Source organism: Platalea leucorodia (assembly GCF_965183815.1).
Source record: "Platalea leucorodia genome assembly, chromosome: 2".
NCBI lineage: Eukaryota > Metazoa > Chordata > Aves > Pelecaniformes > Threskiornithidae > Platalea > Platalea leucorodia.
The window spans coordinates 57,661,569-57,685,408 of NC_138824.1; the positions used below are offsets into that span (position 1 = coordinate 57,661,569).

The 23,840-nt window shown below is 41.9% G+C and overlaps 1 protein-coding gene across 3 annotated transcripts in view; it reads left to right on the top strand.

Annotated features, from left to right (window-relative positions):
- Positions 1–21,600, top strand: part of MBNL2 (muscleblind like splicing regulator 2) — a gene marked incomplete at its 5' end in the record, with an annotated part of 72,884 nt that extends 51,284 nt beyond the window's left edge. Inside the window, 3 exons of one of the 3 annotated variants that reach the window (XM_082337935.1) lie at positions 1,920–1,955; positions 3,373–3,467; positions 18,681–18,803. In XM_082337935.1, coding sequence (XP_082194061.1) covers positions 1,920–1,955; positions 3,373–3,467; positions 18,681–18,695 — 146 coding nt within the window. In that variant the 3' untranslated portion in view covers positions 18,696–18,803. Of the gene's footprint in view, positions 1–779; positions 818–1,919; positions 1,956–3,372; positions 3,468–18,680 lie in introns of those variants that run through there. The other 2 variants (XM_082337934.1, XM_082337936.1) reach the window with 2 other exon arrangements.
- Between the last annotated feature and the right edge of the window lie 2,240 nt (positions 21,601–23,840).

Genomic DNA, 23,840 nt, shown 5'->3' on the forward strand with positions numbered 1-23,840 from the left:
CACTCCCTTCCAGGGCTTATTGCTATTATTTGCAATTGCCAAGGATTTAAAATTAACTATGGAAAATACAGTAGTTTAAACCTTTTTCAGTGAAATAGCATTTGAATATTTTCCAGACTTTTGGAGTGCTCATGCTTCCTTAAGTAGCTCATTCTTTGTGCTTTTTATTGTCCATCCCTCTTTCCAACTAATGGTTGTAATTATAGTTTTATCTTACAAATTTCTGATGGTAGGAAGGGTGGATCTTGGAACCAAACCTTAAGGGCTAGGTTGTTGGCAAGCCCCGAAACAAGTGCATGAAAAAAGAAGGAACAGAGGGATAACATAGCAGATGGAGCCCAGGCCCAGGGTGGAAAAGCTTTCTCCCTCTGCTGAACCTCCTGCTCTTTGAGCACACCATCAGCACCTAGAAAGGATCTTAGACAGAGGAGCGGGTATGGGGGGAGGTTAGGAAAGGGGAAACCCCTCTGTAGGAGTGGGCGTCATGAGCTTTTCATTAAAGATGCTACGCCTGATATTCCCACGGTTCCTGGGAACGTTGGATTTGGTGGGTGTAAGGACTGTCATGCCACCCAGGTCTAAGGAGCAATGCATGACATTATCTGTTGGATTTTAAATGATGATGTGATATTTTCTGAACTGGTATAATTTTCAAATGTGTTCCTTGTGTGTGTTAAGTTAAATTTTAGAGACAAGTTTTGCTGCTGGAATATATATAAAACTTAATTGTTTTATATAACTTCTCTGCTTTCTTAACCACTTGCTCCCCTAATAAAAAGTGTGGGGCTTGACTTAGCATGGCTTACCTCCAAAGTTCTGCACTTTGTTTGTTTTACATCAGTTTGATTGCTTTGTCACCTTCTCCTTATTGTTTGGTGAATGATCTTGAAAACAACAGATCTTTTCTCTCTTCCCATTGCTGTTTGTTAGTGTTCCTGTAGCCTCCAGAGGAGGAACTTTGTGTATTCTCCGGGGACTGTTCTTGGGTAAGGTCATTCATAGTTACACTGCTACTGCGATGGTCCGATAAGGGGCTGCTGTAGTAGTTAGGCAGGAATACAGGAGGCATATTTGTCTTTGTATCAAATACGCGTGTACCTGGGACGAGTCTCCTTACCTGCTGACCTGCACCAGCTTGCTGTATGCACTCTACCGAAAATATGCTATTCTTTTTTTTTTTTTTTTTTTTTCTCTCATTTGGTCTTCCCAGAAAGGTTAAAGGTGGACTAGGCACCAAACCTAAACTGCATGGCAGGTGAGCAGTCCTTCCACAGCATCCTTGAGGTGCGCTGGGAGCCTTTTGCTGGAACATTAGACACTTTGAGGTGTTTAGCTTGGGGAATTGTCACAGGAGCGTTTTCTTTGGTCAGAAGCACCTTTCCACCTCAGGTGTTGTGTTAAGAAAACAAGTGCATTAAATTTGGCAAAGCCCCCGCAGAACAGTATCGGCTAATTCCATTTAAACTTCTTTCTCTGCTGCACATCAAAAAGTTGGTGAGTGTTGATCTGCGCAACACTGAGCTGTCTGAATTATGCAGTGAGTTCTGAAATTCCCAAATAATGTGATATTTAACCAAAGATGTATGGTATTTAACCAAAGATGTTTCTATAAACAAAAACCTGTTGCTGCAAAAGTACTAACTGAAAGGATAAAAGTACTAAATAAAAAAATTTATGAAGTATCTTGTATATATACAGAAGTGTGCCAGAAGTCACACAGTTATCTCAGGTAGGAGTTTAGTGAGAACGTAATCACCTTTTTTGTGTTAAAGCAAAACTATGAATGACCTTACAGTTTCATTTAACTAACTTACTTCTCTGTGGTTATGCTTGAATCTCACTTTGAATGTTAACTCTAAATGGCTAACCTGTTTCTTCCCTTTATCCACTTTTTTCACCTATCATTGCATGACACGCAGGGTCAGTTTTGTGCATGACACCCGCTACCAGTATTGGTAGGTTCCAAATTTCTTTATTGATCTCTTTTTATACTGTATATGATGTATATTCACTTGTTTCAAAAATCTTAGGCAAGATTTAGACAATGACTAGAACTAAAGGTTCGCTTGTCCTTCTGGTTGACTTTGCAGAGTGTTTAGATTTGTAGATGAAAAGCCACAGTTTAGATGTGATATCACCTGCTATAACAACTACACTGCAAAAGCATAATACCATGAATTCCAGTCTGCTTTTCAGTTTTCAAAGTTTTATTTCTCTTTATATTTTATATTGTCTAGTACTATAAAATCATAAAATACTGGGAAAAGCCAGCAAATTTCATCAGTGTTTTAAAGTTTCATAGTGGTGTGCCTATTTCTCCTTTTTGCTGTGTGTTCAAAAGTTTTATCAGCGTTTCCCAGAAATGCCTGCTTTGATCCACAGAGGTTCTGTTGAAACCCGTGATCTGAATCTCGTTCCTCCTTTAAATATATTTGCAGCTTGGAATTAACGTTTTGGGCATGCAAAATGGAAGTCCAGTGCAACAGCCTCTAAGACAGAAAAGTAATCTTCTTCTATTCTATAGCCCTACCCCAGTGATTTTTTTTTTTGTGGGACTACTCAGATAAGCAGTTAAAATATCAAGCCTTTAAAACATCAAGTTCAGAATTCTCCCATGAAGGTGCTGATTAAAATTCATTCTTAAAATGAGCAAAAGCAGCAGCTTTCACAAAATCAACCTTGCTTTTTTAGATGAAACAAAGTAGTATTTAAATCAGGAAAATTATTATCATCCTTCTCCTGATTTTTGCCTCAAAGCAGATGGTAATTTAACTCTGATAAAGTCTAACAGTTATGCAGTGCTAGTAGAAAAAAATGCATAAATTGGATTATAAAGGAAGACAGTGCCTATCTGGCTTACTTCAAAATGAAGATACATGAAAATAATTCATTTTTTAATTGTGTTTAAAAATTAAGATAAACATTTATCGGTTTCCTTCCCAGTACAAAGCGCTGTATTTTTTTTTTAGTAGAATTTTATTTTGGAGTGCTTTATATTGATACTAGGGGAAAACAAATTGCCCACGTAACTTCTCAGGTAACGGGCTATTTTGCTAAAGACCTTATTTGCACAAGTAATCCTGTTCTTAGAGATAACGCCTGCATTTTCAATGGTCCTTGCTCTTTTTTTTCTGGGAATCGCCGATTGTGTTGACAACCTTCCTTTAATTGTACTTGTAATAAGCTATTTTCCCTTTTTTTTTATTTCTCCGCCACGCTTTCTCGCTTTGCACTGTGATTGCATGCCATCTGCCGGTTTAACCCATGACGATGGCTTGCCGCTCTTGATATTCACCATGCCAAAAATACCACTTCTCTTACCATAATGCTGCACCCTCCTGTTCATTGCTTCCATGGTTCCCCTCCTGAAAGTACCCATGATGCACAACGCTACGGCCGCCACTGTCTCTGCAGCAACAACTCCTGCAACAAGTGTTCCCTTCGCCGCAACAGCCACAGCAAATCAGGTTTGCTCCTTTTAAAGCTTTCTTTCACAAGATCCCGAACTCTAAATGAGTGCTGAGATTTTTATTTCAATTTTTTTTTTTAACAAAAAAAATTCTCCCGGAGAATTTTTTTTTTTCCTGTGTTTACCCCATCAAATTTTACTTTTATTTTTAAGTCGTTTATAGCAAGTGTTTGTGGGACAGGTTGCACTTATTTAGAGTTAACATTTGTTGCAAATAATGATGTAGCTGTGTTTTGTGTTGCGATGTTTGTACCTAATTACTGTGTAATTAACCCAGCTGGAGTTAGAATCACCGTAGTACTGGACTACTTACAAAAGTCTATTATTAACTCCTAAGTTCAAAAGGAAGACCATCACACGTTTCAAACGGTTCAGGTGTGTTAACGTAGCCTTCTCCATGCGGTCTGTGGAAGTGACTAATTTGTAAGCATGGAAGCTCTCTAAAACTACAAGTGGGACAAGGTAGCTGAAAAAAAAATAGAGAAAAACAAAATTGAATGTTTTCTGTGAATGGTAGTGATCAAAACAGCACTTGAGATATTTATGACTATGCCTACTTTATGTTTGAAAGTGTATCTTTAACCTGGGAATTATATTTCCCTGAGGAAGGGCGTTGTTACGAAGAACCCCTAGGGTTATTGGCGGAGGCAGGCTAGGAAAGATGATACTTTCTCCTTTTCTTCTGTGGTTTGTTGTGTTAATGGCAGTTTTCATTTTGGTAGGGTTTCCCCCTCCTGTAGGACCTGATTCCCAGGGTAGATGTGCCTGTTGCAGCCCTGAGTGTGTAGCTTTGACTTCTCCATTGGGGCTGTAGACACTCCCACCCCGATGCGCCCGGCATCTGCCAGGAGAGGGGTTTGCACAGCGGTTGGGTCACTCCGGCTTTTCTGTTGCTTTGGGCACTTCCACCTGAGAGCTCTTTTCCCTCAGGTTTTGAGAGGTCAGACTGAGGAGGACGCGAGCAGATTTGCTCACCAAGCAAAAGCAAAAAGGGCTGTGTTCCCATCACCTTCCCTTGCGTTGCTCCTGACCAGACCGGCAAGCTGTTGCAGACCTAGTAGAAACACTCACCCGTTGATTCATTCCCCTCCACCTGCCAAGGAATTACAAAGAAATCACTGAAAATGTTCTGCTTAGTAACGTTATACCAGCAGATTTTTTTTTTTTTTTTTTTTACTGTTGGTCCCAAAACTATTTAAGTATTCCGTGGAAAAATAGAAGTTGCCACAAGAGTTTATTTCTAATAATTTAGGAAAAATATACTACCTCTGAAATACTACTTTCTAAAAGAAACACAAACCAGTCCATTTTCTCTATTTTTTTTTTTGAAAGGCTCATTTGCCAGCATTGTGGTGTTTCTGCTTCTAGCATTTTCATCAAAAGAGCGTTGTCATTTTGCGTGTTCTTTGCTGAGAGCTAGCTTGTTTTAATGAAAAAATGCTTGGGACGAGGAGGAAGGTGCAGCAGGCAAGTGGTGCGTTTCACTGTCCTTCCCAGAGCAGCATCTGCAGCAGAAAATTGTTTGCTGGTGTCCAGTGTAGTTTTGTGATCCCAAAGTGATGACAGTGGGACTTGAAGATGCCAAGGGACTGTAAGAAAACGAGGCGGTTTGGGGAGGGGGTCAGCTGGGGACCCTCTCCAGCATGGGATTGCAGCCGGGGCAGCTCCACCACCTGCACTCCGGAGCACCAGAGGGGCTGACTGTGGCTGAAGTAGAATAAATACATGTACACCTACAGAAGGAACAGTAAGCAGTCTTTATTTTTTTAGTTAATGGGAATACTTTCACATGAGTAACAAGTGCCACTAGGGAGACATAGGTGTGCCTTAATGCACTTTCTCATCTAGCAGGATAGCAGGCAGAGCCCCACCTTTCCCGGTGCACATTTTGTTTGCATTGTAGGATTAGAGCATTTTAAATTTAACAGGAGTTGTAAAAAGTGTCTGTCTGTATTTATTTAGTTGCATATATTTGTGTGTGTGTGTATACAGATAGCTTCATGCTGAAATTAGAGGATAGTTTAACAGGGGGATGGGTTTCCACTTGTTTAACTTCAGCCATTTGGAAGTTCGGCATCCAGTTCATCTGCTTTTCTAGAAGTCCGTGTTAGGGCAAGGTAAATTGCCCTGGAGGGTCCCGCCTCTTTCTCTTGCCTGTGGAAGGAGCGTAGGTGCGTAACCAAAGCTCTGCACCACTGCACGTGGAGCAGATGAGTCCCACACCAGCAGCTTTTCTCGTTGGCTTCTGTAGTGTGTGCCATCGCTGTCTTTTTCTTCTCACTCCTGTCTTTGTTTTAGTCATTGCAGATCTTGAAAGGCTACTGTAAAAACTGTGTATTTGAAAGTAAGGGAAGTAGTAGTAGTTACATCTTCTTTACAAGAGGCAAGTCTCCAAGTCTGCTGTTTATTTACAACCTCCTAAGAGTTGGAGACAAAGCTACAACGCTGGGAAAGGACCCATAGAAACTCTGTGGTCCTAAGTCTCAGTATTTCTTTAGCCCAAGAAACACAGAAGGAGCAGGTGATTAACGTGGGTTAAGACTTTGTTCGTGGTCATAACGTCCTTTGTTTGTGTCCTCTTGGGTGGATTTAAACTCTCCTGTGTATTTCAGAAAAGGACTTTTTTATTCCCATCTGTATAAAATTTCCTTTCCTGGTCTGTGCCACACTGCTTTACGTATCTGTGGGGTACAGTTTCCTACCCCACTTTTTTAATCAACCTGCAGCCTTCAGCCCATCTCATTTCAGCTCCCACAGCTTCTCCTCACAATGCCAGGCACAAAAAGAAAGTAAATTGTAGCAGGGCTTAATAATTTTGCTCAGTATCATTTGGCTTAGTATTCTGGCCTGGGGGAAGATTGCTGGACTTCCTTGGGTTAAGTGTGATGATCCTGGTGTCCTTGAAGCACCAGTGGAAGGCAAAGTCAACATCTCAAAAGTTACGGAGTCTCAGCTGATGGCTAAAAAACCCTAACTCTGTTGGGTCCAGTAAATTATTTAGTATGTGCTGTCAGCTTGTATTTTGAAAAAAGATGAACTATGTCTCATGTCTGCTCTATGTCCTTTCTTTCTGAAAATAACATGAATAACAGCTCAAAATGTGCCTGCATTGACACACACACACAGTTGGTCACGCTTGGCTGGCAACTCTACGCGTTGTGGGTTCAATGTATGGCCCAAGGCATGTGAGAAGATTGTGTTGGGTTAAACGCTATACCATAGTGTATCCGTGCAGGGTGACACCAGCTAAGAATATATGGAAAATTGGAAGTCTCTTGCTTTTCCTGACTTATGGAAGTTAGGTTTTAAAACCAAAATAATTTTCTTGTAGTGTACTTCAGAGTGGAGAAGAATCACTTTGGCTCAGTGTAATGAAAACAGGATGGAGCAAAAGTGCTTTAGCAAACCCTGTTTTACAAATCCTGATTAAAAACTGACTCAGTTGACACAAGAGCTGGTGGTGTTGCCGTTCACTGAGTGTAGACATCTTGTGAGGGGGTGTCCCCGCTTACTCTAGCTGCCAGGCTGTGATGAGAGGGGATGGAGGGGGGACTTCAGCTTGGGATTTCCAGTGAAAGGCAGGTGAACTTCCAAAGGTGTATGAGGAGTCCGGGAGCGTGACCAGTCAGAGGTGAGAGGTCCTTCCCCTTTTCCTCTTTCCCCCTTCACAACTGCTCCAGCCATTCCCACCAGAGTGGGGCTGGAAGCTGCAGCTGCTTAACCCCACTTCAGGGTTAGATCTTTAATGAACTTACATTCAGTTGTTGTTTGGGGATGCTGACAACGTTTTCTTGGAGGATGGAACCAGCAGAGTTTCAAAAAGAGTGAAATGACGGTGAGCAGCAGTGTTGGGCATGTATATCCTGGGTTTGGTCCTAGCTCCCTCTAGTGCATGCATGTAGGCAGAGGTATGTAAAACATCTTATTTAAAATATTAATACAGTAATTGTGTGTAAATATATACTTCAGAAATCTTTAACAAAGCGTTTAATTATTGCTCCTGTAGCTAGTGGACTAGCAGCACTCGAGCAAGCAAGGAAGCTGTTACCTGCTCAGCTTCGCTCACAGGTAGCCATAACATGTCACAGAGGATGATTGATCCTAACATTATTTCAGAGAGGTGTTATTCTGAATTCTGGGACTGAATTTCAATTTTGAATAATGCCAACACCTGTTTTGGGGAGCTTTAAATTTCTAAGTAGAAAGCCTTACTATTGCTTCATTTATATATATGCATTGGTGAGTCCTACAAGGATTAAAAGGTTAGGACTCAGCCCGAAATTAAGACACCTAAGTGCTGGTGTCTGAGTATGGGTGTCTACATGCAAGCTAGAAGTTTCAGTGACCATTATATACTGTGAAGGTTATCAGCACAGTCAGATGAAGTCTGGAGGACAGTCTGGCTCACCCTTCAAAAGTCACGCAGGGCTTGGTTCAGTTGCCTAAACATGTGTCTAATGACGTTTAAGATTGTCCTAAGATAACCTTGGATGTCTAGGTTATCCAAGACATTTTGACAAGCTTGGCAGATGCAATTCAGGACCTACAGACAAATCTGCACGCTTGTGAACCGGCAGCTGGACGACAGGCAGGAGACCTTAGCCCAAATGGGACTAAAAGCTGGGTGAGCAAATGACCTGAGCCTGCAGTGGGTGATCGCATGAAGTGATCTCCAGGCTCCGTCGGCGCACTGACGAGGTTGTATCACCCCACTGACTGCGATGGGAGACTAGACACCAGCGTTTCTGTGTCTTAATCTGTGTCTGCAGGCTCAGTAGGTGCTTCCTTAGTTCTTGGTTATTACAAGGCAATTACCAAATCCCAAATTATTTTAAAGAAAATAGTCTTGCTCACAGAACAGAACAGTACATAGCTTTATTTTCTGTAGCAATGAAAATGGGTCAAAGACTGACAGTATAAAAATAGCATTACAGAGAATGCTGCTTAAAGATGTTATTTAGTGACAACATTATTCTGCTGGTTATATGACCTTTAACCAAGAAGGAAAAATTAAAAGGTAGATCCAGTAGAAAAATTAAATAGTTGTAAGCCGTGTCTGAAAAGAAATATAAGATCAACAGGCTGGCTTGTGCTAAGGCTTGTGATTATCAAGCACAGCTGTTTTAAATTATGCATCAGCATTCGCACTAAATTAGGTGGCAATTATGCAGATATTAATTATGAAATCATTCTGTAGCCTTCAGTTTTGTCAAAATCTGTAAAAATACAATGAAGTGAAAATAAAAATAGTTATGTTACGTTCGAGTGCCACAGACAAAAGAACAATTGAAATATTTGCCCCAGAATTTAAAAAATAGTTAAGATACCATAAAATAAAAACATGCTAAATGTTTAGTGGGGATTTGAGACACCGTGCGTGGCAGCTCCCTCGGGAGGGAGGGGAGCCAGGACGTGCAGCAGCAGAGCACCGCTCCTTGCCAAGGCGCCTGCAAAGGCAGCCGCCGCTCCCAGGGGCAGATTCCCCTTAGACCGAATGTCATGCGGCACCTACTCAAGCTATTTTCTTCATCTGCATGAAGGAGAAGTGCCAGTTACTCCTTCTTGCAGATATTCCCTGGTGTCCCCGAAAAGGGCTTCCTCTCCCGTCTAACCACGGGAAGCCTTCTGGCAGGGCAGAGGGCTGTCGTCAGCGCTGCTGAGCAGTGGCGAGGCTTTTTCTGTCTCACGTTCCCTTTCCTCCTTGTGGAAACCTGCTGAACTTGTAAATGGGGAGAAGAGTAGCAATATACTGAGAAAATGAATTGAAAAATCTGGAAGGTAGTAGGAAACAGCGTTTTTTGTTGGTTAATAGCAAGCTTTTGAGAAGGAAGGTGGGAAGGGGAAACAAATGTTATTTACGTCTTTAGTGCTAGTATACAACGACGTTACAAATAAGAGCCTGTGCAAAATTCTTGTTAGTGATTAAGAAAAAAAAAGAAAAGAGAAAGAAAGCTTTAATTGCAGTTTCCAAGGGAGTGGGGGAACAGGTAGGAAAGCAATTCTCCTGTGAATGATAAGTATCTAGAGAATTTTTGTCTTTTTTTTGACTGCAAGTTTTGGTCTAGAAATTCCATGAAGTCCCACGTTCAATACTCCTGTAGAAGATTCTGTCCGAACAACAGAAAAGGTGATTTGAATAACAAATTCCAACAAAGGAGCTAGAAGAATAGGTTCCTTTCTCAGACGCGTTATCAGAGGGGATGTGGGCAGGGAGCGAGCCCTGGGCAGAACAGTGTTGGGCATCTAGCGAGCCCATGTGAGGTGCCATGCTGCTCCACGTAGAGGTACCGGCGAGCCTTGGCATCTGGGATGCAGGACTGGACATCTCACCTTGTTTCTGCACCACTGTGGAAAAATAAACCTAAACGATCCTTGATCATGAAGAGTCATTTTTCTGGGGAAGGTATTGAAATAGCTATAGCTTGTCACGGTAGGAAAGGTAAACATGAACCGCTTCTTGCCTCTTTCATGCTAGACACTCAAGCATCACAAGCCTCAATTCAATCAAATTATCTTGTCTGAAGACACTAAGCTACATCTAAGTAGCTGTAACTTTCAGAATTAACAGTTTGCAGAGTCAAGAAGTGAGAGTTTCCAATCTTATAGCCCACAACAAATCTCAAGCAGTGTCAAGAAAAGACCCTCTGAATCGCCTTGAAAGAACTGACGTTACAAAGGACGTGGCAAAATTTTGTTTTCTTAAACTGTAAGGCAGCAAAGAAGCAAAACCAGAAGATTACCCTGGAAAATCTAAAGGAACTCAGTTTTAAGTCTCATGCAAACTATAACCAAGTCTTTATTTTACTTTTGCTTTGGTCTCTTAAGATAGAGTGTTGTTTCTGTGTAGATGATGAGGACTTCTGGCAGGCTTGCATACAGAATTTTAGATCACATGCTCATATACAAGAAGCCAGTGGGAAGAAACGGAAAATCTCTGTTTTGGTTTTTTTTAGAAATTCCCTCCTCACACACCCCCACCCCTGTAGAGGACTGAAACCTGACTTCCCCTGGTAGCCTGCTAGATGGCAGTGTCACATAACATGAGCAGTAAGCAAAGGCGAACACCTACCCTTTTTATATAACAAAAACCAAGACATATTTCCCCTTCCTGTTAGAGACTGTTTTAGCTTTCATATCACTGTGATTAAAAAAATGTATTTGTGTTTGATATGATAGCTTCGTTTTGTGCTCTTGCTTTCAATTATTCAACAAATGATACTTTGACAAGTTGAGTAAAAGTCTTTTGTGGCATATATTTATTATTTAAACATAGGAAAATTTTTCTGAGGTCAACTCATTTTGTAGCCATTTGGGGAAAAATGAGTTTGTTTCATTGTGCTTAGCATGTACACACAGCTCATGTGAGTCTGTTTTTTTCCATCATAAAATTTTAACAACACAGTGCAGTGCAGAGCTCCGGACGCACTTGTTTGGGATTCTGTTCTTTGAAATAACTGCATCTGGACATCTCTAGATGCTCCAACTATTTTCCTTGAATTAAACGAATATCATATTTTTATCTCAGTGTATGATTTATTGCCCACCAGAAACGCCAGTCTTTGGCTTTGACTGTGCAGGAGGCTGCCCACGTAACCACAGCAGAAACATCTATTTATTTATTTATTTGTTTGTCGTACCTGTCATGACTTTCAGCTTGAGGCAGAGATTTGTTAACTTTGACTGACTTCATTTTTGGCGCAATATTATATGCAGTGACACACAATAGTATGCGTGTCTGTTTATGTGAGAGTGTTCAGAGAAGAAGAAAATTAAGGAAGCAGGAAGCAGTCAAAAGTCAGGAACATTAAGATTTCCTCAGAGAAGTTACAAGTATAGTGAGTTTTATAGAACTGACACAAGTGTTACAAGTGTGGTGTCCGATGAGTAACCCTGATGAACATAAATTTGGTACCTTTCTCTGTTTAAGTTCTGGATGTTGCAGTGGACCATCTCTTGCTTGGAAGGGAGTCTGGACTGGAGAGCCAGGTTTTGGGAGAGGAGGGGTTTCGGAGCGGTGGTTACTGCTGGGGAACCTGCAGAAGTGCTAGCCGTGCTCTGCATGCAGTGGCAGAGTTCGCCTAAAAGGGATGCTATATGTGTAATGGCAGCCACATCTTGCATGATTTGGGCATGCATGATGTGTAAGAGGAAAATATAAAGCAGGTTTTGTTAACAGAAAAAAAAAAAAAAAACCTAGGTGAGGACACCTAAGAAAATGCAGGTTTGGAGAAGTAGCACCCCTGCAAGAGGAATACGGGCACTTTCACAGGTAATGCACAGCTTGTGCTTGGCCTTTCACTCCTCACTGCTCTCAGTTCCTCTGCGTAAGCCTATTCTGGCAGTTTCTAAAATTCAAGAAGAGAAGGAAAATGACCTGAAAGTAGGAAGTGAAAAACACAGATGACTGCAGTAGCTCAGACCAGCTGAAAGGTAAAATTGAGTGGCTATTCAAAACGGTCATGGTACGAGTGCTCCTAAAATATTACAGCAGTGGTTTTCTCATTTCTATGTAGTCCATCTGCTGCCTATGTGATTAGTTAAAAATAGATTTTGGTAGAATATATTAGAGTATGTTATGATCAATTTTTAGTACTGCATTATTTATTACTTTAAAGAAGAATAAATAAAGCCAGATTGCTTTCATTTCTAAAACAACTAGTCCTGTTTCTTCAGAGTAAATACCTATTAAGTTGAACTTAAATATTAGACATTATTACTTGAGTAAATACCTATTGAAGCTTATAAGCATGCTAAGGAGTTGGCAGCACAAGTGGCTTTGGACTCTCTGACAGGACCTCATGAATATTAAATGAGAAGAATGATGCTGTTGAACCCTTGAGCCCTATGAGATCCCATAGTTGCCTTGATCTTTTCTGTAGATCGTCATGAAGAACTGGATTCAGACAAGGTCTTTGTCAGCTTTATGACACCCTAGTGGCCAGCAGCTTGTGCCTGATGGAATGAAAATGTGCTAGCAGATGTGTCCACTTCAGCATAGACATCCGACCCTCAGCCATTTGCAGAGGCATATTATCAACACATGGGACAGGCAGAAGTGGGCACGCTCAGATTTAGGGAAGAAAAGAGAGGATGGAGCAGGGCACCAGAATTACCATGTCAGGGGATGAGCTGTGAGAAAGCCAAGCAAAGAGGACCTCCACCCCTCAGGAAGCAAACACCTGATGCCCCCAACATTAGCTACTGTCTGGGCAGGCAACCAAGGAGATCATCTATGGCCTAGGCGTCTCACCTTTTGTGTACAAATCAGAGGTCACCTTATTGATGAGCAAAGTAGACAAATGTATTGGGGATGCATTGGATTAACAGAGAAGCAATAAGATAAAAATCCTCTTTTGCCCCTGAATTGAGGAGAGCTCCACAGTGAGAAAAACAAAGCACGTATACATTAAATCATAATATACTGGAAATGAGAATGAGGTTTCTGGCCGTCAAGACAGGAGGAATAGCAAAGGAAAGAAGCCAGCAACTCAAGGTGGAGCTCAGTGTGTTTATGGAAAGTGATGAAGTGATTGGCAGCGATAGCAGGGGGTAACAAATTGCTTTCAGCAGGTCCCTCCAACCCTGTTAGTAGTTCCTTTAGGTTTTGTTTAGATTTATTTGGGGGAGTGTCGGTGGGAGTCCTGGGGCCAGGGATTGGAAAGCTCAGTTCCGTGAAGATGCTGCTGCTGAAGCCATGGAGAAATAGGAGGTGAAAAAGTCCATCTGTAAGGCTATGTAAAAATTAAGTAAGACCAAGCATAACTGATATGATAGTGATTACTCTCAGTAAATGTCTGAATATTTACTCATCCTTTTCCACTTTTGATTAAAAAAAAAAAAAGACTGATTTATTTTGAAGAAAAAGAACAAGGCGCATGCCACAAAAGAGCATTCTAAGAGAAAATGAAAAATAAAGAGATGGAGGCATTTCCCAAAGGCATGGAGAAATATAAATAGTCTTGGGTTTCATGTCAAAGGAAAGAAATACTTGGTGTTAGTTTTATTTTTAGAAAGCAGGAGAAGTTATGAGGCAGCCTGATACGAGTCGGCTGTCTGAAAATATCTGTCGTTTTTAATGTATACCCTAGATATATCTGACCAGTCTGCTACTCGTGTGAAAAGCATGAAAATAGAAAATGTCACTGTGGTAGGATTCATCTGCCCTGAAGCAGGTGTGTAGAGGTTAAATACCTTGGTGTGAACTGTTTGCCACAGACTCTTACAGTTTGGTGGAGGAGGAAAAAGCATCATAAGTTCATAGTCTGTCTCATGCTAAAATAAGTTGCCTGAGGTAGGCTGGGAAGATGTAAAATAGGGTGACCAGCTGAGGCATACGTGTCTGAAATAATCTGAAATGAATCTTGTCTACAAGAAACTCCTATTTCTCCATTGCCCGTAAAATGAAATCTGAGCAGTCTAAAACATTTACTATTTATGAGTTCATTTTTGGAGGGATAAGTGCTTCACAATGTGGAGGTCGAATACGATCTTAATCCCCCCTTAAAAATGTATTAACGCCGATAGAGCAAAGTGTAGTTTGGAGAAATTATTTCAAAACTTCTGAAAGAGAAACATCTCAGAGGTAGATACAAAGGCATGTTTTCAGCTGATCCACTGTGACAGGTCTTTAGTTGAACAAGAGTTCATGTACACTGAATTCATGCGGAATGGTAAATTTTCTGTACTCTTCATTGTCTAATAAATCTGTATCTGGAAGCAGAATTTAAGACACAGGGAATAAAGAAGCTTCATGAGCTGTAGCTTCAAAACAGAAAATCTCAAGCCAAATGGTGTTCTTGACATTTGTAGTACCCAGTCATGATTCTAGGTAATTTGCTTAATTCTGTGAATGGTATCAAATAAAGCAGTGCACATAGTAGCCTGGGTGTCAGAAAAGAGTTCACAAGGGTAGAATTTCCACCTTAATTTAAAAGAGATTCTCAATTTTACCTTTTAAATCTTGAGGCAATAACCGGTCACAGCCGCCGGTGCTGGCTCTGAGGAAGTCCCAAGCTGATGTCGATGTATCTGCTGCGTACCGTGGCTTGGTAGCTCGGTGAGAAGCCGAGACCGCTGGGAGTAACACCTCTCTTGGTCGTCATTCCCATGGACCGCACTGCAGAACTGTATCGCCCTTAGGAGCAACCCTGGCTGAATTTAGGGATGTTCTGTGTTGTGCAGGGGGCTTAATGACCACTGTGGTCATTCAGAGGTCCTGAAGGTAAAGGTCCAAAAGAGCCATGCTCTGATAGAAAAGAGAGAAAGTCTTGGCATTTGGGAGCTGAAAATGCCACCTCTGAGGAACTGGAAAATTTGGAAAGGCAAATGCTTTTTGGTGGTTAGAAAGTAGTTTGCAGAAATTTGGGTTCACTCTGTGTATTTGCAGTTTCAGTGAGGTCTAGTAACTAACATTGGCACAATTTTAGTGATTTTAGTCTAAAGGGTAGACATCTTTCTGGCACTTCAAAGAGGTACCAAGCAAGAATGCAGTGGAGAGGGTACCCTATGTCTGTGATTGCCTCCAAAAAATGCCCTTTGCTGTTATTCAATCTTCCGTGCATTATGACCCCAGACTGTAAGTGCCAGGCCATTCTGCTTCTGCTAGAAATAGTGTTCTTATTAGATCTCTTACTGCAGCAGCAGAAGGTATGTTTTCTGGCACATCTGTATCCATACCTGTGGATCTTATTCATACAGAGCATGAGAAAATGCTTTCCCATTCTTGACCTATAGACCTTTGTACATGGGACTCATTGTGTAGTCTTATTTTTCATTTTTTTATGCTTATATATACCGTGGTAAAAGTGTCAATATGTTATCTCAAGTTGCTGTGAAGTATAATGATATAATAATATCACTGGAAATACGAGGAGTCATACATATGTACATTTGAGATGTAATTCAGTAGCGAACATGAAGGTCGTCGGCCCTATTTACAAGTAACGAGGGAGTGCAGACTCCGTAATAGGTGTTTCCAGGGATGGTCCTCGGTCGGTATGTTCTGTACAGCTTCTCCTTTTTCAGCATGCAAGCGATGGAGCAATTAGCAGCGATGCAGACTTAGATAGCCTCTGTCTTCCATCACAGCTTATTACTTCGTTTGTAGATTAAACAGAAGAGGTTCGCAGTGTGTTTTCCATGTAAAGTAGTTTAGCATTTTATGTTTCTCTGTCAGACACAGTGAAAAAAACAGTTGCAGAAGCTGATACATGTGTATGTAGCTATGGCAGAGTTGTGATATCTTTTGAGAAATAGGGTGTGAACATATAATTAAAGACTACGGGATACGTTTTACACTTTGTGGTTAAGATTAAAAAAAATAGCTCCTCATTTCTGCATCTCCACACTAGAGAAGCTTGTTCTGAAGGAGAGACTTGAGGTTTTTTTCCTAGGAGGACTCCTACGTGTACTAGAAATAGCCGGGGTGCAACATGCCCCAGTTACATCCCCTGCACGAGCAGCGGCGCGGCGAGGACGACGTGGTGGGAGCAAGCCGGCTCCGTAGCCGCTGGCAGTGGGAGAAGCCCGCAGCGGGGAGAGCTCCAGCTGCTCCTCCTGCACCCGCAGCCGCGTAAACAGGACGCGTTGTGCACAAAAGGAAAGTGTTGACATTGTCTTCGCTGTTTCCTGAGTTTCGAGAGGAGGGGAGACACAGCAGGAATAGGGACGGGGCGGTGGAGGTCCTTACCTGGCCTCTGCCACTCGCCAGAGCAGAGCAGAGACAGGGTCCCTGCTCTTTAACGCTGCCCAGGGCCCCTCTGTCCCGCCTGGCACGTGGCAGGGTGAGCTGCACTGGGTTTAATCGAAGCGCCAGGGATAGTCCTACCCTTTTCCCAAGATACAGCCTGAGATTAGGCCTTCTGCTTCCTCTGTCACGCGTTTTGGAGGAATTAGGTGCATCGGTCTTGGGGGGCTGTTTGACCTTTTAGGACGTCTTGGCATAAGGGGCAGTGGTCTGTCTCCCCGTACAGGGAGAAAAAAGCTATAGGAAAATGCAAGTTTATCCCCTCAAAAGTTGGCAGACGATGTAGGCAGCTGCAGTGTCTGAAATTCTGTTTTTTTACACTGAGTAGATTTCAGGTTGTGTCCCATTAAATCAGACCTTAGGATCCTTTAAATACACTTGCGTGATTATGGCTAACCCAGTATAGCTAAAGCTGCTTTATTAATTACACTGACATGTTGGGTTGTAACATGCTAAAAATATCAGTGCTGATAATCTTGGTCACTTCTTATTTTCAGCACGGCTGCATTCTTTGCACGTACTGTCAAATCACCGTGCTGTAGGTGGACCAGGGCTAGCACAGGCAGGCCTTTATTATTCCAGCAAAGGTATTTCTTTGTTATTTCAATAGGAAACAGAAGATAGGCGATAAGCTAACAAACTCACAATGGGTGGAAGTTCATTAAAAATATATGTCCTTGTTGTATGTATGATGTATTTAGATGTCAAGCCCTTTGGAGCAGCAGGTGTTTGTACAGTGTCATTACAATGGGGCCTCGCATGTCACCAGATTTTCAGTGCTGATGGCAATGAGAGACGATTTTTTGGCATGCCAAGCAAGTTAGGTGGGGTCAGGGAGCTGGTAGTTGTGTACAGAGAGCAAATCGCGATGGAGACGGTCCCTTGCCTCCCAGAGCAACGGGAGTTGTCACTCCTGCTGTGTCAGTGGGATGGCAAGCTCAGGCAGACGGGACAAGTTGTGAGTGCTGTAGGAACTGGGGTTCAGAGGTTTTGCATAACCTGCCTGTCTCCAGAACTGGGCTCTTCCCCTCCTCCTCCAGGAGAAAGGAGGGTGACTTTCAGGTGTGACAGCATTTACATCGCTCCTGCAAATGCTTCACCTCATTGGCAATATTTTTGTTGAACTGAGGTCTCTAGGCAGTTGTCTGTAGTAGTTAGGAGTCTTGGTGGCGTGCCACGCCATGCTGTACCTAGAACCTCTCTGGTTTCCGAGCAGGCTTCACGCAGTGGCTGCGAGGGTGTTAAAATGCGACGGGGCAGGGGACTAAACAAGCGCCTTCCCTGCAGAGGCGAGCGTGTTTCTTTTTGGCAGTCTGTATGTCAGAGGTAGTATCTTGCTGAAGTTATTTTCAAAACACCTTTTTTTTTTTTTCCTTTTAAAATAAATATTGCATTAAGCAACGGTCTAGCTTCGTAATACACAAGTAGGTCAAAGTGCTGTCATGACTGTCTTGCATACCACCTACAAATACAGCTTAAAAATATGTCGAGTGCCAAATTAAACAGGAGGAGCAGGCGATGCACTCTGGTTCCTTGACTTGTGCTTAACTCTGGAGCCCAGATTAGCAATGACGTGATAAAACATCACACCCCTGGCTTTTGACATCACTTTCACTGACAGCCATTTCAGGCAAGTGATGGAAATCTGGACTGTTTTCCAGTACCGCGAGCAGGTTGAGTCGGTTGCTGCATTTAACCTTCGCAGTATCGGAAGCGCGAGGGTTTGCGTCTGTAAAATGGTTGCTTCACCCTCAGTTTGAGACATTGTGGAGGTAAAGCAGCAAGGTTAGTGGCTAGCCAGGCTCACAGAGGTACCGTTACGATCATCCCCCTGGATCTCCTGACATAAGGAAGCGTGAAAAACCTCTCAAGTTTGCTGACCTGCAGATAATATTTTTAGGAAATAAGCAGCTGCTAAAAGTGCATTGAAAAGACACTTTAGCATGTTGAAAGCACCCAGCCCCGTACATTTTTTTGCTTGTTAGTGGTGAGGGGCCCTGCCTCCACCTTTTCCCTGGTCGTTCCTGACTTTGTGGGAGCAGGGTGGGAGCTGGAGAATCGCGCCCGGCACCGATGTGCTTGTGAGGCTCCTCGGGAGGCCAGGGCTGCTTCCCCCTCCGCTGACAGCCGGGGCGCTGAGGGCGTGCACCCTACCTACGGCCAGGCCCTTCCTTTGCGGCTTCGGCGCGGTCTCCAGTGTTTTGACACATAAAACACCCCCTCTGTGCGTTCTCACGCGCGTGAGGACGTGCGCACGGGAAGAGGACGACCAGGTTTGTGAAACGCAAACGCCTCCCAGGCAGCGCGAGGATACGGGATGCTGTCCCGTACGGGATGCTGTCCCATATGGGATGCTGTCCCGTACGAGCTGCGCCCAAGCTTAGTTAGTCCAGTGCCGGCCATCTGGGCGAACTGCTCTCCCCGCGTCACCTAAAAGCGCGATCATACTTTCCTTTCTCTTAACAGATAATCCTGAAATAGCTGGCAGGAGCGGAACGGAGTGTCACGAAGCCTCCCTGCGGACGGCCAAGCACGGCTACTGTACATACTACCCCGTCTCCTCCTCTCTAGAGTTGCCACAAACTGCATGCTAAGTCAAGAATTTGTTCTTACGGACAAATCACAAACTCGAAAAAGCTAGTGCTGCTATGTCATATATGAATATTAAATATGGTATGCTTACTATACTCCAACCTAAAATAGTTAACTACCTGATACCAGCTGTGATGTTTCAAGACATAAAGGGTAACATTTAGTTTTAAAGATTTTCTAAGCATAGTTTAATTCTTGCAAATATTGTCTTTTCTCCATAACTATACCTAACGGAAATGGTCCACTTAAGTTAGTCTCGTGAGATTCAGTGCTTATGAGTCTTTCGAGCTCAGCAATAATCGAGTTGTATCGGCTAAAAACTTACCCCAGTTGCAGGTTTTAATTTTCACCCGAACTATGATCGGGGTTTTTCTTCTCGGTTAAAAAAAACCTCTTGGTTTTGCTCCCCTAGCGAGTTGATTCCAAGACAGAGGAAGTGAAACGCAGCCCCGTGTCCTGCACATCACCCTGCCAATCTGAATATTTTTAGCCAGAAGTCCAAAGTAAAGCACAAATTCTTTAGATGCACATGGTTGGTGTTTGACTTGTATGGAGAAGTTGCATTTGAATCATAGCAGAATAGCAGAAGAAAATTAAAAAAAATTTGCACAGTATGAACTTCATACCCCTTTCAATCCCCAAAAGAACAAAGTCTTGAGAATATTATTTTACAAGTATATTTATAATGTTTTTAAAAGAGACTTTGCAGAAGTGCCTAAATTTTGTCACATCAGACTTGATGAAAGTGAGCCTGATGCCAACAGTCAAATCTCACCGGAAGCAAATAATCTTTCAAACTCATAGTCAGGTTACCAAAAAGATCCAAGCTGTTAAGAAGTAACTTCTAGAAGTGTAAAATCAAACAAAACCAGACCAAACTAACAAAAGGCGAAAAAGAAGGCGGTAGATTAAGAGATCTGTATGATGCTCTAATTTAATTAAAATTCAGTTGAGTCACTGAAACTTCATAGGTGACTTTAATCTAGACTATTAACTGAACACTAAGAATGTAGAATGAGATTCAGTTTAATAAATCATTACTGTATTTGCATTTTTTTTAATTGGATTATACGATTGTAACCAGATTAGAGTGGAGAAAAAAATAGTTCTTTTAATTGTTTTTCTTTGAAAACATATTTTATGTCACAAAAGTATGAAGATATCTTTAATACAATTATATACATATTATATATACATACATATATATGGATGAAGCAGATTTTAATGTTGTTTACTTTTTTAAATACTTTGTTGATTTACAAGGTAATTATATATGTATAATTAAAATTTCATTTGTTTGATTTGAGATTTGTTTCAAGCACTATCGTACCAAATATTTCATATTTCACATTTTATATGTTGCACATGTATCACATAAATGACATAGTTTTTAAATTATTGTTTAAAAAAACAAGACAGCTGTTATAAGTGGATATTATGTATAATTGTTTGCAGCATAAGTTTTCTATGTGGACATTATTAGTGATTGCAGTATTTTAACTTAACCTCTTCAGATTGATTGTAAACTATTTTAAACTTTGGCAGCACTGCCTGTTCTGAACGACTGAAGGCACTAACCATATAATTATTTGTCTAGGAAATTATTTTCCAGGCTAAATCTTGTTTGTCCGATGTCTAATTACTATCTATTTATATATAAAGCTGGAGATTTGATCATCCGAAAGAAAAAAATAATCACAATTCGATTGTAAAATTAACATAGTGCTTGTAACATTGCATTAGTTTTAATTTGTGGAAAAATAATGTATCTTAACTTGTTACTTTAGCAGTTAAGGTATCACCGTTATATACTATTAAAACACTAATATTTGTAGACTTTCTCAGTCATTATAACTAGGTAGTTGACACTGCAACTTGCCTATATCTGTCAAAGTTGTTTTTATTTTTTTATAATAGTTAATTTAGGCATTTGGGTAGCTTATTGTATAATACTAAATGGTAAATTATCCATGTTGTTTAAATATTTTATGTAGATAACTCTTCAAGACATTGTTTTGTGTGAACTTTTTATGTTTCGAAATAACTGTTATTCTATGTTTTTTACAATTAATCCAATACTACTATTTTTTGCCCATGGATGACGAAGCTTCAGATACATCAGGTCTTTCATCCAGATAAACTGACAGACAAAAAGAGAAAATGTATTTTTAATAAGAGATCCACTTTCCGACTTTATGACTTTGTAATAATCCTGAAAACTGTACAAGTACAAACCTATGCTAACAGTAAGGAGGCAATTACAGAGATGTGCAAATACATGTACAACAGATTCTGCATTTTATTTATTTATAAAGTAATTTTATAGACTATTTCAAAATTTGGGAAGATCTAAAACTATTTTTCTGTATAAATATTATTTGCCAAAACTTTGTTTATATTTAAAAAAAAAAGTCTAATGAAAATTATTAAATTTTAAATGCTTTGTTTAATTAAAAAAAAAAAAACAACAAATAAAACCCCCTAAAAGAACCATGAGATGGGCCAACACAGAGACAGTGAATACTGTAGCTGGGACATGGTTTCAAGTTACTTGAGATGTCTCAGTGTTTATTTTCTTCAAAGGATACAGCACCTCACCAAAATACCTTTTTGTTTGCCTCTCTCATCCAGCATAATTGATGACGCGTACGATGAATATTTCGGTAACAGTTAAAAGAACCCCTCCATTCACTCTTTTTCAGCATATAACTACTAGTGGTCTGTTAAATAGCCATTCTATTTCTGTTGTGACGTTAAATTCATTCACCCAATGTACAACCACTGAAATAAAAAGAAGCATTTTAAAATGAGAGCGGAGTCGGGGCAATCCTTTCTTGTGGCGCGGCTCTGGGAAGAGGGGCCTGGGGTAACAAAAATAGTCAAAGCGGAGGAGTCTTTAAAAAGTATAACATTTTATTATTTTATTTTATTTTATTATTTTATTTTATTTTATTTTACTGTAATTTATTCTTTTTTTTCCCTTAATTGCATGTTCAAGTAACAAATCCTTAAGTGCAATCCCCTGGTGCGGGACACGGGCAGACGCTCTCTGAGGAAGCACGTACTCTTGTCCTGCTGGAGCCGGCGTGCCGAGGACGCCGCGCTGCGCGGCTTTAGCCCCGACCCGTCATTTCGTGCCCTTTCTGCCCGCCCGTGCTGCGGGGGTGCAGGCAGGCAGTGGTTATCGCAGCGGTGTGGCTCGCAGATGCCTAACGCTTGGGGGATTTTTTTGCCGGCGCATCCTCTGCATCCTCTCTTCTTGCCTACATCTCGGAGAGTATTACACCAACCAATAATCCCTGTTATCTGCTGGTTCCTCTGGGAACGTCGCAGAGGAGTTGCGTGTCCGAGGGCAGAGATCGCCCGGCAAGCTACTGACAAGGAGGGATTAAAACCTCTGGCTTGCAGCTCCGTGGTTTCTTCACATGATCTTCTGTGATCTATTTTTTTAAATGCTGTAAAGAAAGGAAATAAAATGCCTGCAGAATCCAGAAGAGTTTGTGCCATAAAGTTGTGTACATTGCATCAGCACGGGGCTGGTTTGAAAGGAGCCCAAGGTCACAAGTGATGTGGAAAACCACCAGGCCAACCGGTCGATTTGGATGCATCACGGACGTACTGAGCCAGAAGCCTGCTGAGAACGAGCGTGTGGGATGGCGAGGAGAGAGGGGGATGACTTGCCGGGCCCGAGGAGGGCTGGAAGGGCTGCAAGGGCGTTGTAGAGCAGAAGCAGCAAACGATTCAAATTCAACTCCTAATGATCCAGGAGCGGAAACCCTGTCTGTTCACACTTTCTTAGGTTAAACCCCACCCTGGGCAGTTGTCAGCTGCCAAGAAGGGTCAGGACATGTCGATTTTCTTGCCCTAAAGCTGCTTTGTTTCTTGTCAGCTTTGGCACTTTTTTTGGCAGTGTAGAAGCGCTCCTGGGAGCCATGAGCTTTCGGGAGCCACACCAAAATGGCAATCTTTGTACACCTCTGTCTGTGGAGCATAACCCCTTCAGACGATGTCAGCGTTTCCAAAATGAAGCAAGATACTTCTAGAGAAGAGGCCTTAGAAACCTTTGATATTCCCCCCACCACGCACATCCTCACGGGCAGATGGTGGCCAGAGCTTTGATGCCAAAGGCTGCTGCCCTGCAGGGAGCAGTCCCTCGCCCCAGGCCAAGGCTGCAGCAGCATCGCGTTGCTCAGCATCAGCCTTCTCTAGAGCAGACCCGCCAGGCCCACGCTCACAGCGTTTGGCTATGTATCTCCTCTGGCCCCGTGTGGTGTAGCCATGACCATAAGGCATAATTATTATTTTCAGTACGTTTTGCTTGGTTTTCAGTTCAAAAGTCTGAAGTAATCGGAGGGCTGGGGTTTTTTTGCAGCCCGCTGGAATGAATAGCATGAAAGAAAAGGGGATGTGACATTTGAGGGATCAGAGCCTGCTGGGATAGCATTGCATGTTTGTATACAGCAAAGGAAGCCAAAACTGGTTCAGCCTTGTCTGCGCTGCATTTGGGGAGCGTCTGTTGAGCAAGTTACCGAAACAGCAGCGGGGTTTTGTTTCAGGAAGAGTTGTTTCGCTCCAGAAGAGAGCCTAGGAACAACCCAACGTTTCTGTACTATGGGTGATGATGGAAAAAAGGACTTGTGGGCAAGGCTGCTCGACAGTGTGGGCACTGAGACTTCTGCTAGTGGCATTTATTGCATGAATTCATGGGACCCCAAAAAATGCCTTGCCTGGAATTGCTGAAAACCTTCCTTGGCATCTGATCATATACATACCATGTTCTTTATGCCTGCAATCATTTCTCTAGCCAAGCCTTTTGTCAGGTAACCTGCCTTTTTAATGTCATATAATTGACAGTTCTGGAGGCTTGTTGCACGGGGTCAAGATGATTTTTATTGCTGGAGTGGAGGGGGGTGTGTGAGGGCAATACCAGCTCAGCTGTTGCATTGAAGCAGTTACTATTGCTGGTATGTAATATATTTGAGCAAATAGTGATAGGTATAGAATATATAGTTAGATTAGCTGTGAAGGAATAAA